Source organism: Molossus molossus, unplaced genomic scaffold (genome assembly GCF_014108415.1).
Source record: "Molossus molossus isolate mMolMol1 unplaced genomic scaffold, mMolMol1.p scaffold_m16_p_1, whole genome shotgun sequence".
In the NCBI taxonomy this organism is placed as follows: domain Eukaryota; kingdom Metazoa; phylum Chordata; class Mammalia; order Chiroptera; family Molossidae; genus Molossus; species Molossus molossus.
Genome location: NW_023425344.1, coordinates 94,590,961 through 94,604,996, shown reverse-complemented (window position 1 = coordinate 94,604,996; position 14,036 = coordinate 94,590,961). Strand labels below are relative to the sequence as shown.

The 14,036-nt window shown below is 39.3% G+C and overlaps 1 protein-coding gene and 1 pseudogene across 3 annotated transcripts in view; both read right to left on the bottom strand.

The window, feature by feature from the left end:
• Window positions 1-2,249, bottom strand: part of NET1 (neuroepithelial cell transforming 1) — a 44,481-nt gene extending 42,232 nt beyond the window's left edge. For 2 of the 3 annotated variants that reach the window (XM_036267006.1, XM_036267033.1), the window contains exon 1: window positions 2,107-2,249. In XM_036267006.1, the coding sequence (XP_036122899.1) occupies window positions 2,107-2,234 (128 nt within the window). In that variant the 5' untranslated portion in view covers window positions 2,235-2,249. Of the gene's footprint in view, window positions 1-19; window positions 65-2,106 lie in introns of those variants that run through there. The other variant, XM_036267014.1, reaches the window with a different exon arrangement.
• Window positions 2,250-10,216: 7,967 nt separating this feature from the next.
• Window positions 10,217-10,448, bottom strand: LOC118618218 (annotated as a pseudogene).
• Window positions 10,449-14,036: the final 3,588 nt, after the last annotated feature.

The window sequence follows — 14,036 nt, the reverse complement described above, 5'->3', positions numbered from 1 at the left end:
TTGCAAAATTCTAACATACTTATCAGAATGCCTTGCCCACAGCATCAAATTCAGGGGATAATGACAGCAGCAAGTAACAGTGAGGAAACAGGAACATATCTAAAAGCACACAGCATTAAAAATCTAGTAGCCTTTGAAAAACAGCTTGGCAATTCCGTAAAAAGTTAAAAATAAGTTTACCATATGACCCAGCAATTCCACTCCTGGAAATCTACTCAAGAGAAATTAAACATGTCCACAGAAAACTTGTCTGTAACTGTTAATAGCAGCATTATCCATAATAGTCAAAACTGAAAAAAATTCAAATCTCCAACAATCAATGAATGGAGTAATAAAATGTAAAATACTCATTTCATATAATGGAATACTATTTTACTATAAAAAAGGAACGGAATATTGATGCCATATGAATGAACTATAAAAACACGTTGATGCAAAAGATTACATATTGCATGATTCCATTTATATGAAATGCCCAGAATAGAGATTTTACAGAGATGGATAGCAGATCTATGGCTGCCTATGCCTGGGATGAGAGTAGGGACTGACTGCAACAAACTTAAGGTAATGGGGGCAATTAAATGTTCTAATAGTGGATTGTGGTGATGGCTGCACAACTGTACAAATTTACTAAGTTATTAAATTGCACACTTACAATGAATGAATGTTATAATATCCAAATTACATTTCAATAAAACTGTTAAGAAGTACAGTCATTTGATGTTGGAGCAAATAGTTTTTAGAAGCTAATATGGGCATCCTTTTATTTTTAGCAACTATTACTATAAATAGTAATAATTATGACAGTCCTGGGTTATCAAGAACTGGCTCAATTACTTGTGTCTATATGTGCTAATTCCATTTAAAATATGTTTTGAAAAACAGTCCACCCAAAAGGATAAATTTCTTTAAAGGGAACAATAATCCTCAGATCAGAGTTTATACAACAGCTAGACTGGTTTGAGACTACCTTCAATCTTGGATATCCAGTCTACAAATTCATCAATTTTACTAGGAAAACAAAATTTAAAGAGTAAGTCCCATCACTACCGGTAGATTACAGGCCACAGTACTATCTTTCTACCAAAGGATAGCATTACTTTAAACCTGTTAAAAGAAAAATATTACAAAACCTTTAAAAGGATCGGTTTGTATTTATAACCCTGACATACAGGTGCTATGTAATGTTCAATGGATTCTCCTAAGACCCCACAGGGAAAAAATAGATCAAAATGTTATTTATATCCAATATTTATAGTATTTGCAAAGAAGAGCTACTGCAATGTGGCTGTGTGAAAGTAATTGTTTCAATGATTAAGATTACTAATAGAACTCTTTAGAGACCTTCAGTGGAGGAAGCATGGCAAAAACACACACACATTAAATTAGAAATTAGGAAACAGAGGAGAAATTTTCCCAGTATCTAGCTGTGAAATTTCACTAAGCTTCAAAAACCCAAATACATAAAATAGTTGTACTAATTTTAAGGCCCTCTCTTTTCAGCACTAAAATGTGTGTGTGTGTGTGTATGTATACATATATATACGTGTGTGTATACATGTGTGTATATGTACACACACACACATATAAAATCAACAGAAAAATGTGTTGAACGTTTATTCTGCACCAGACACTTCTCCAAGCATTTGAGATGTTTGTCTGAGTTATATGCTTTAACTCATAATCCTCATGGCGACTCCACAAGGCTGGTATTACGCCATCCTCACTTTATACAAGAAGCAGCTGGGGCCGTGCGTTCGCTAACTTGGTCCAAGCCTCGAAGCGGTCGGTGACAAAACCAGGATTCAAATGCAGACAGCCCGGCGGGGCTCTGTTAAACGCGGGGTGAGGTTAGCAGTCGCCGCTCGGGTAGCAATCCCTGCCCCCCACCCCGCGGGCTCTGGGCAGATCGGTCTATCCGCCCTTCAGAACCGCCCCATTCCAGCCGGTAGCCCGCTCGTGTGGAGAACCGCCCTCCGCGGCCGGGCCCCAGGCCAGCTTCCCGAGGGAGGAGGCGGTCGACCAGCCCGCCTCTCTCCTCCCCACCACACTCCCGGGCCTCGGACGAGCTGCCCGGTCCCGGGCGCTGCCGGCCCCCGGGGTCACCTGCGGTCAGGCTCCGGCCTGGGGGTGTCCGGCGAGGGACCCGCGGCGCTGCCCGCGCACAGCTCGGAAGCCCGGCGACTCCGTCTCCGCGGTTGGCGCTGCTTCTGGGCTGCCAGCTCGGGCTCCATGGCGCGGAGGGGGATGGGGCGGTGGCTCGGTGCCCGGGAAGACCGCCGGGACTGGCACCGTGCCCAACCCCTTCTGTCCGGAGAGAAGTTTCTTTCAGGAACGCGCCATCGCCGTCGCCGTCATCTTCCGGGGTTTGAAAAGGGCGGCCGCGCTGCGGCCAGCCAATCAGGGGGAAGCTGGCAGTTGCTAGGAGACATGAATCCCGCCCCTCCCCCTCCCCCTTACCCCACCGCGCCTCAGGGCGACTAAGAAGCAGGAAAGGGAAGATGGTTGGAAGGGACAGCCCTGCAGATTAGTTGGGGGACGTTGGGATTTTATTCCGACTTCATTCCTAAATCCCCAATGCCCGGTACCTATTTCACTGTTTATTAGAACTTGAACCGCAGGCCATGGCACAAGAGAGGTTAAAAGTAAATGACCTAAGATGAGATTTGTTATTTGGTCACATACGCTAAATTATTCATGTGAAATAAATGTAATGGGAATGCATTCTTAGGGCTGTCTCTAGGAAACCATTAAAATCAAATTATGAACCTTCCTGTCTCCCTGTGCGGAAGAGACAGTCTTTCCTCAGCAAGAGAGTGAAGAAGGCAGCACATCAAAATAAGGACCTTCTCAAATAAAAAAGACAATTGTTAAATAGCACATTTTAAAATGTTTAAATACTGCTTTTTATATGTTCAAGTCTTTAACCTCTTCTTTGACACTTTGATTCCTTTCTTGGAAATCTATCGTAAGAAATAAAACTATATATACATTAAAGGGTGGCAGAATATGCCACGCAAATAAAACTATATATACATTGAAGGGTGGCAGAATATGTCACCCAATATATGCTACTGGGTCATTAGGATAATTCTGAGCTACAGGCACTTGAAGAACACCAAGTGCAAGAATTCTGACCTTTCCCTTTCTTCCTCAAAGGAGGAGATAAAACTCCCATGTGAGTTTCCTTATACCAGGAGAGAAACATTCTTAACACCAGAGGTGTGGGGAGTCAAGGGAGAGTAAATTCTGAACAACAGACCTTATTAAAATAACTCTTCTTCTTTGGTCTCTCTTTACATTTTGATTACTTCCCCTAGTTGCCTCTCTTTCTTTGATCTAGGCTCTTTCTTTGATACAAGGTCTGAGATTTTGCCCTTTTTTGAATCTTAATTTTCTTTTAGGGACTCCCATATACATAAAAATCTGTTTGCTTTTCTCCTGTTAATCTGTCTTCTGTCATTTTTTTTTTTATCCTCACTAGAGGACACTTTTGCATTCATCTTCAGATAGAGCGAGAGGGAGAGATGGAGGAAGAGAGAGAGAGAAACATGGATTTGAGAGAGACACATCGACTGGCTGCCACCCACACGACCTCAACCGGGGCCAGGGACAAACTGCAACCGAGGTACATGCCCTTAGCAGGGAACCGAACCTGAATCTCTGTGGATCGCGGGCCGACACTCTAACTGCTGAGCCAAACAACCAGGGCTGTCTTCTGTCATTTTAACTCTCATGTTGAACCAGGCACCCTAAGAGGGTAGAAGTAAAGTTTTGTTTCCCCTACAATATGAAGATATTAATGGCATTGTTATTTAACGGCATCAAAATAAGTAAAGGCGATTTAAACAAACAATGACAAGGGAATGGTTAATTATGGTTGATCCACTGGAAAGAATATTTTGGGCAATAAAAATTAACTATTAAGAGTTAACAGAGTAGTATATTGTAATTTTTAAATAAAACCTGGAATATAGAGATCTATTTAGTATATTCAGAATTATGAATTATAAGAGATTTAACAAAGGAAAAGATGAAATCAATGTATTAAAATGTCTGCAGCTGGTCAGACTGGGTATTAATTTTTTCTTGTGTTTATAAGTCTTTTTAATTGTGTAGCACTGAACTTGCATTACATTTATAACACAAGGAAAATATTTTTCAGCTTTTAAAAGGGTAAAATTTAGGGAGTAAGATGCCTATAGTTAAGAACCACCTCTGTTCTATTTTATCCCACTCCCTCCCCAAATTAAAGAAGAAAGTATTGCTTTTTAGCAGTTAGGGTAAAACAACACAGACATACTGTCTAGGTAGTTGGTCTCCACCCAGAAAGAGCTTCATAGGATACACACATTTAGATCATACCATGTGAAATCGTCTTAATTTGACCTTTTAAAACAGCAATTTTGTCATTTCATCCCAACACTTTGGTGAGATCTTTAGAAGTTAGAGTCAGTCAGTTCTTTAATTCTTGACACTGGTTTTGATGGTGTTAATAGAGATAGTCTGTCCTCTGGAAACTTGTAATAATTCATTCCCAAAGTGATAGATAATGCCAGATGTTGATGTGGGGATTCTCAGCAGGGAGGGATTTCTTTCCAGTGGTCAGAATAATGCTGTTTTATACATAGCACCTTTTTCAATTTTCAGCCAACTTACTATTTTGTTCAATTATTCACAAGTATTTATTGAATTATTTCTATGTTATGCCAGGCCCTGTGCTAGATACTAGGGAAAGAATGAATAGAAGACAAATTTTAATAAGAAAATTGCTGGATACCATAGAAGCAAAGCAAAGTATAGTAGACCATTTTGAGGATTGGTCATTCAAGACATGAAAAGAGTCAGGTGAACTGTCTTGATTTTACAAGATGTAAACTTTCTGGTGTCCCAAATGCCCCTACCCCCAAAGACAGTGCCTTACTCTGCCTAGAACAATACTGAATATATGACAAGTGTTCCCCAAATCCTCTTTTCCCCAGCTCCTTGTAACCTGCCTACCTTCATTAACAAATTCTTTTTTTTAATTTTTTTTTTTCATTTATCTTTAGATAGAGGGGGAGGGAGAAAGAGAGGAAGAGAGAGATAGAAACATTGACGTGAGAGACACACATTGAGTGGTTGCCACCCACACGACCCCAATCGGGGCCGGGGACAAACTGCAACTGAGGTATGTGCCCTTAGCAGGAATCGAACCCGAGACTCTCTGGTCATGGGCCCAGGCTCTAACCGCTGAACCAAACCGGCCAGGGAAGGGCTTGAGGGAATTGATTAAAGTTCAACTTTTATAAATATTTAGAGTCTAAATTTCCCTTCATGAGAAGATATTCTTATTATCTTAATTAGACCTAAACATTTTTCAGATTTCTTCAACCACTGATTTACAACCATAGATTTACAAATATTCTCGTGGGGGACATCCTCAAAGATTATTTCTAAAAGCTTTGACCATACACAATGACACCACTCATCATGTAGGTTGATATTAAATGTATTTAACAACTAGCATACTAATATCAATTAATATGTAAATCAATAATTCTAAAATCTATTCTCTTACATTGTCTATATAAATTAAACTCTGTGTTCATAAAACTACTTATCAAGTTATACATATGCTGGTTTCAGCAACCGGTAAGGTCACACCGTATATATCAGCTGTATGGGACTTGGGTTTTAGAGGAAAAGTGCTGGGGATGCTCAGTTCTTGCCAGCTCCCTGTTCTTTTCCTTCTGCCACTTCCAACAATCTTATTTACCACCCTGCATCACAGATATTTCAGATCTTTCATCAAACCCTCAGATTAATGTTTTGCAGAAAAATCAGAATTGGAAGAATGTCTTAAAGATATAATTTCTCAGGCTGCCAATGGGAAGATAATTATAATGGATTTATTTTGTGAAGAAAACTTTCTATTTAAAATTTTTCATTGAGTTTATTGGGGTGACATTAGTTAAAATTATATCGGTTTCAGATGTACAATTCTATAATACATCATTCGTATATTGTATTGTGTACTCACTACCCAAAGTTAAGTCTCCTTCCATCACAATTTATCCCACCTTTACCCTCTTCTACCTTACCCCTTCCCCTTTCTCTCTGGTAATCACCATACTGTTGTCTGTGTCTATGAGTTTTAGGTGGTTTTGTTTTTGTTTATGTTTTTGGCTTAATCCTTTCACCTTTTTCACCCAGCCCCTTCAACCACCTTGTCCCTCTGACAGCTGTCTGTCTGTTCTCTGTATCTGTGAGTCTCTTTCTATAATACTTTCCAGGTCCATAGTGCTGTTGCAAAGGTGCTGTCTTTTTTTTTTTTCTTTCTCACCCAAGGATATGTTTGTTGATTTTAGAGAGAGAGGAAAAGATAGAGACAGAGAGCGTCCTGGCCAGTTTGGCTCAGCGGTTAGAGCGTCAGCCTGCGGTCCGGAGAGACCCGGGTTTGGTTCCCGCTAAGGGCACGTACTTCGGTTGCAGTTTGTCCCCGGCCCTGGTTGGTCGTGCGGGTGACAGCCACTCGATGTGTCCCTTCACGTCAATGTTTCGCTCTCTCTCTCCCTTCCTCTCTCTCCCTCCCACTCTATCTGTACAAAAAATGGAAAAATATCCTCGGGTGAGGATAAAAAAAAAAAAAGATAGAGAGAGAGAGAGAGAGGGAGAGAGAGATGAACATTGATGTGAGAGAGAAACATTGATTGATTGTCTTATGTATGTTCCCCAACTGCGGATCAAACCTGCAACCTAGGTATGTGCTCTGACTGGAAATTGAACATGCAACATTTCGGTGTATGGGACAATGTTCCAAACAACTGAGCCACCCAGCCAGGGCAAGAATTTTTTTATATGGCCTCATCGTATTCCATTGTGTAAATACACCGCAGCTTTTTTTCTTTTTTCTTTTTTGACTTGGAAATTTTACTTTATTTACAAATATTGTCCTATAAACAAAGGTGCCATTCCATTCCCTTTAAAATATTATAACTGATAATTTCCAGAAAAAACATTTACATAGTTTTAATCTTTTTGCATAAAACTATATTATGGGATGAGCAAAATATAGAATGGTCTAAGACATCCAAACAAAACAAAAACTTATCTAGCATGAATGCCCTACTGACAGATGGAAAGAAGAATTAAGAATCACACGCCTTAATATGCTACTCCAAGAATTGAAAACATGGATAATTTGGGGACACATAAATGCTTCACAATAAAGTCTCCTTACATAGATAAATCTTTTTAGTATAGTTTATAATTTTGATTGTTTAGGATTGCTCTTGCAGGCTAATATTTATGTTGATTTAAAAAAAGAAGTCATCATTGTAAAAAGGTCATAGACTTTTCTACTCAGATTTTTCTGTCAATTAAAATATGTAGATACTGATCTGGTCTCATCATTCAGGCCAATTACTAAAATAAGAAATGCATGAAAAGATTTAAAACAAAAACACAATCACTATGTGACTGTCTGACTTAAAAAATTATAATTCTCCCTAAAGTCAGATTGTATTGTTCCTCAAAAGCTACTATAAATTCAAATGTTTCATAACCAAGACAATATTGACAAAATATTTAACCAAAGAGTTCAAAATAAAATCATCCCAATTACCTATTTTTCATTTTATATGTAGCAATTACTATTTAAAATCCTTTCATTTTGTCTAGGAGGATAATCACTTTCTGAGCATCCATAGCTAAATCACAAAAATCTTCAAAAGTTAAAAAAAAATTCATCCCTGAGAAGTGAGAGAAAAAGCTCTAAAAACACAGAAGTGACAGTTCTGCACCCTTTGAACAATCTTTGCCATTGCATGAACTTTTATCAACAGTTAACAATCAAATGTATTCCAATCCTGGATAGTTACTGCCTCTGATGCTCTGATCTTTTTGTAATTATACTATAAGTGCAACATTTAAAAAAATCAGATAGACTTTCGGTCAAGATGGTGGCACAGATAAATGCGGTATTGCGTCCTCCCATAACCACATCAGAGTTACAACTAAACTACAGAACAACCATCATTCAAAACTGCCTGAAATCAAGCTGAATGGAAGTCCTACAACTACGGAATTAAAGCAGCAGCCACATCCAGACGGTAGGAGGGGCGGAGGCGCGAGAGGCGGAGGCGCGAGGGGCTGGTCCCACACCCACGTGTGGCAGATAAAAATCAGGAGGATACCTCAGCTGGGAAGGTCCTCCCTGAGTAGTGAGGGGTCCCCGTCCCACACCAGGTACCCCGCTCAGGGTTCCAGTGCCAGGAAGAGAAGTCCCCATAACTTCTGGCTGGAAAAACCAGCGGGAACTGAGGCTCAGGGAGGCTGAGGCGGCTGGAGCCCCAGGCAGCTCCTCTTAAAGGGCCCGCTCACAGACTTATCAGACTCACACCCTCTAAGGTTGGAGGGGGGGCAGCTTGAGGGGCGCCAGAGACATACAGGGAAGAACTGAACTGTTTGGCATTGGAGTGAGGGCTGGAGAGGGGGCTTTATCAGGGACAAACGTGCTTTCAGAGGCCTTTGCTCCTTTGGTGAGCCCTTCCCTGGGGCAGCAGACGGCCGCCATATCTGGGACTCCAGCAACCTGGCTCACACTGGTAGCCCCGCCCCACCCCACCCAACTTTCAGGCCCACCCAAGCTGTTGCCAGTTGCTTAACCATAGGATTGGCCTGTCTTGGATCCTGCTTCAGGTTTTCCTAAATTCTTTCAAACAAGTAGCAACTGGTCTCAGCTAGCCCCATACCTCTCATTAAGTAATACACAGAAACAAACACAGGGAGGCAGCCATAATGAGGAGACAAAGAAACAGGTCCCAAATGAAAGAACAGAAAAAATCTCCAGGAAAAGAACTAAGCAAAATGGAGATAAGCAACTTAACAGATGCTGAGTTCAAAATACTGCTTATAAGAATGCTCAGTGAACTTAGTGAGAACCTCAGCAACTTAGTGAGGGCCTCAAGAGCATAAAAAAGGACCAGTCAGAAATGAAGGATGCACAGTCAGAAATGAAGGAGGCACTAACTAAAATAAAAAAAAAATTTACACAGATTCAATAGTAGAGTAGGTAAAGCCAAGAAGCAAACCATTGATTTGGAATATAAGGAAGCAATCAGAACAGCAAAAAGAAAAAAGAACCCCCCAAAATGAGGATAGTGTAAGGAGCCTCTGGGATCACTTCAAGCGTGCCAACATTCACATCTTGGGAGTGCCAGAAGGAGAAGAGAGAGAACAAGAAATCAAAAACCTATTTGAAACAATAATGGCAGAAAACTTACTGAACTTGGTGAAGGAAACAGACATACAAGTCCAGGAAGCACAGAGAGTCCCAAACAAGATGAACCTCAAGATGCCCACACCAAGACACATCATCATCAAAGTGCAAAAGTTTCAAGACAAAGAGAGAATCTTAAAAGCAGCAAGAGAAAAGCAGTTAGTTACCTACAAGGGAGTTCCCATAAGGCTGTCAGCTGATTTCTCAAAAGAATCTTTGCAGGCCAGAAGGGAGTGGCAAGAAATATTCAGAGTGATGAAAAGCAAGAACCTACAACCAAGATTACTCTATTCTGCAAAGCTGTCATTTAGAATCGATGGCCATATAAAGAGTTTCCTAGACAAGAAAAAGTTAAAGGAGTTCATCACCACCAAACCATTATTATATGAAATGAGGAAGGGTCTTTTTGAAGAAAAAGATAAAATATATGAACAAACAAAATGGCAATCAATACATATCTACCGACAATGGAATCTACAAACAAAATGAACAGGCAGAACAGAAACATTCTCATAGATACAGAGAACATTTTGTTGGTTGCCAGATGGGAGGGGTGTTGGAGGCATGGGTGAAAAAGGTGAAGGGATTAAGAAGAACAAATTGGTTGCTAGACTGACAAACCTCAAAGAGAAGGGGGTTGGGAGGTGGGAAGAAGTAAACCAAAGAACTTACATGCCTAACCTATGGACAAAGACAACAGTGTGGGAAAAGGCAGGAGGGGGCGGGAGTGGGGAGGAGGGGGTCAATGGGGGAAAAATGAGGAACATCTGTAATACATTCAACAATAAAGATAATAAATAAATAAATTTTAAAAAGGACTCTCGTTTTATCATCATATTTACATTTTTGTCAAGTCCAAGAACAGACAGCTAAGATATGTATATTCCAAAAAAGACCAAAGTATAACTTCTCCTGGCATCTTTTCTTCTGAGTCTCCATTTTCCTCATTGATCTTCACCCAAATAGTAAAAGTAATACAATTGCAATTGAGTTTACTATTATCAATAGCACTCTCATATAGATCAAATAAGATTCATTATCTGAGACTTAATCCCTGGCTCCTCTCTGAATCTGCCAATTCCCTGGTCTGTTCCCCAGCCAATGTTCAGGAGGAAACATGCAGCAGGGCAGTGGCACTGATGCAGAGCAGGGCAGCCTGCAGCAGCGAGTACAGGGTAAACACCATGGTCATCGGGAACTACCCGGAGGGCCAAATGATTCGTGGGCAGCCACCACTGGGAATGTGGCGCTGCCACGGCAAGCGCTCTCCTACTGCAGATATTTTTATCCACTCCTCTACTAATGGGTACTTGGGCTGCTTCCAAATCTTAGCTAGTATAAATAATGCTGCAATGAACATAGGGGTGCACGTATTCTTTCAAATTAGTGTTTCGGGTTTCTTTGGATAGATTCCCAGAAGTAGAACCACTGGGTCATAAGGCAGTTCCATTTGTAAATTTTTGAGAGAACTCCAGACTGCTTTCCACAGTGGCTGCACCAATCTGCATTTCCACCAACACCTGTTTGTTTATCTTTATTGTTGGGAGTATTACAGTTGTCCCCCGTTTTCCCCTCATTGCTCCTCTCCTCCCGATTCCCGTCTCACCAGGCCTTCACTACCCTATAGTCTGTGTGCATGGGTAATGCACATATGCATGTAAACTTTTTGGTTAATCTCTTCTGCCTTTGTCTCCCCTTCCCACTGAGGTTTGTGCATTGCTGGTGGGATTGCAGACTGGTGCAGCCACTATGGAAGACTGTATAGGTTTTCCTCAAAAAACTAAAAATTGATCTGCCATTTGACCCAGTGATCTCTATCCTAGGAATATATCCTAAGAATCCTGAAACACCAATCAGAAAGAATATTTGCACCCCTATGTTCATAGCAGCACTATTCACAATAGCTAAGATCTGGAAATAGCCAAAGTGCCCATCAAGAGATGAGTGGATAAAAAAGCTGTGGTATATATACATAATGGAGTACTATACAGCTGTTAAAAAGAAGGATCTCTTTCCCTTTGACACAGCATGCAGGGACCTGGAGAGTATTCTAAGTGAAATAAGCCAGTCAGAGAAAGACCAGTATCACATGATTTCCCTTATATGTGGAATCTAATGAACAAAATAAACAGATGAATAAAATAGAAACAGAGGCATGGAAACATGGAACAGATTATTTGTTGATTTATTGATGATAGCCAGTCTGACAGGCATGAGGCATTATCTCACTGTGGTTTAATTTGCATTTCTCTGATAATTAGTGACATTGACCATCTTTTCATATGTCTATTGGCCAGCTGTATGTACTCTTTGGAGAAGTGTCTATTCAGGTCCTTTGCCGAGATTTAAATTGAATGGTTTGGTTTTGTGGAGTTGAGTTTTATAAGGTCTTTGTAAATTCTGGATATTAACCCCTTATCAAACGTATCATTGGCGAATATGTTCCCCATTCAGTGGGTTGTCTCTTCATTCAGTTGATAGTTTTCTTCGCTGTGAAAAAACTTTATAGTTTGATGTAGTCCTATTTGTTTATTTTTCCCTTGTTTCTCTTGCCTGAGAAGACATATCAGGAAAAATATTGTTAAGAGAAATGACCAAGATTTTACTGCCTATGTTTTCTTCTAAGATTTTTATGGTTTCAAGTCTTATATTTAAGTTTTTAATCCATTTTGAGTTTAGTCTTGTGTATGATGTAGGAATGTGATGTAATTTTATTTATTTATTTGCATGTATCTGTCTGATTTGCCCAACATCATTTATTGAATTGACTATTTTTACCCCATTTTATGTTCTTGCCTCCTTTGTCAAATATTAATTAACCATAAAGGTGTGGGTTTTTTCTAGTCCCTATGTTTTGTTTTATTCATCTATATGTTTGTTTCTGTGACAGTACCATGATATTTTGATTACTGTGGCCATGTAGTATAGTATGATATCATGTAGCATGATTCCTCTGACTTTGTCCTTCTTTCTTAGCATTGCTATTGGTATTCAGGGTATTTTGAGATTCTGTATAAATCATTGGAATATTTGTTCTAGTTCTGTGAAATACACCATTGGTATCTTGATAGGTATCTTGTGTTGAATCTATAGATTGCTTTGGGCAGTATAGATATTTTAATGATGCTAAGTCTTCCTATCCATGAACATGTATATGCTTCCACTCATTTGTATCTTCTTCAATTTATTTTTTCAGTATTTTATAATTTTCTGAGTACAAGTTTTTTTATTACATCCTTGGTTAAATTTATTTCAAGGTATTTTATTTCATTTTTTTTATGCAATTGTAAATGAGATTGTTTTCTTAATTTCCCTTCCTGATAGTTAATTATTCCTGTATAAAAATGCAACTGACCAAGCCAATTTGGCTCAGCGGTTGAGCGTTGGCCTGCGGACCAGAGAGTTCCAGGTTCAGTTCCCGCTAGGGGCATGTACCACACACAAAATAAATAAATAAATACATAAAAATAAAATAAAAAAAAAAAATGCAACTGGTTTCTGGATATTTATTTTGTATCCTGCTACTTGTTGAATTCATTGATAAGTTCTAGTAGTTTTATGGTGGAATCTTTAGGATTTTCTATAAACAGTACCATGTTATCTTCAAATAATGACAGTTTTACTTCTTCCTTTCCAATTTGGGTGCTTTTTATTTCTTCTTCTTGTCTGATTGCTGTGGCTAGGACTTCCAGTACTATGTTGAATAAGAGTGGTAAAAGCAGACATCTCTATTTTGTTCCTGATCTTAAGGGAAACACTTGTAGTTTTTGCCCATTAAGTATGATGTTGGCTGTGGGTTTGCCATATATGGCCTTTATTATGTTGAGGTATGTTCTCTCTATTCCCACTTTGCTGAGAGTTTTTATCATAAATGGGTGCTGGATTTTATCAAATGCTTTTTTCTGCTTCTGTTGATATGATTGTGTGATTTTTTAAATCATTTATTTTGTTTATGTGGTGTATCACATATATTGATTTGTGGTATTGTATCAACCTTGCATCTCTAGAATAAAACTCACTTGATCATGGTGTATGATCTTTTTAATGTATTACTGGATTTGGTTTGCTAATATTTTGTTGAGAATTTTAGCATGTTTTTTAATCAGGGATATTGGCCTATAATCTTCTTTTTTTGTATGTCTTTATCTGGTTTTGGAATTAGGATAATGCTGGCCTCATAAAATAAGCCTAGGAGCCTTCCCTTCTCTTGAATTTTTTGGAACAGTTTCAGTGTTTTCTGCTACCTTGCTTTCCAAATAGATGATTTAATCATCCAACTTACTGTTTGTTACTTCTAGTGTATTCTTTACTTCAGATATTGTATTCTTCATTTCTGACTGGTTCTTTTTTATGGTTTCTATGTTCTTTTTTATGCTTGCTATCTCTTTGTTGAAGTTCTCACTAAGTTTCTTGAGCATCCATATAACCATTTTTTTGAACTATATATCTGGTAAATTACTTGCCTCCATTTCATTTAGCTCCTTTTCTGGAGATTTCTTCTGTTTTTCATTTGGGGTATGTTTCTTTGTCTCTCCATTTTGGCTGCCTCTTCGTGTTTGTTTCTATGTATTAGGTAGATCTACTATGATTTCCAGTCTTGGTAGGCTGGCCTTATATAGTAGGTGTCCTGTGGGACCCAGTGATTCAGTCTCCCTGAGCATCTGAGCTGGGTACTCCAGGAATATCCCTTATGTGAGTTATGTGGGCCTTTCTGTTCTAATTGAGTCTTAATTTCTATTGGCCTCCTTGGATGTGGAGTTGACTGACCTTAAGG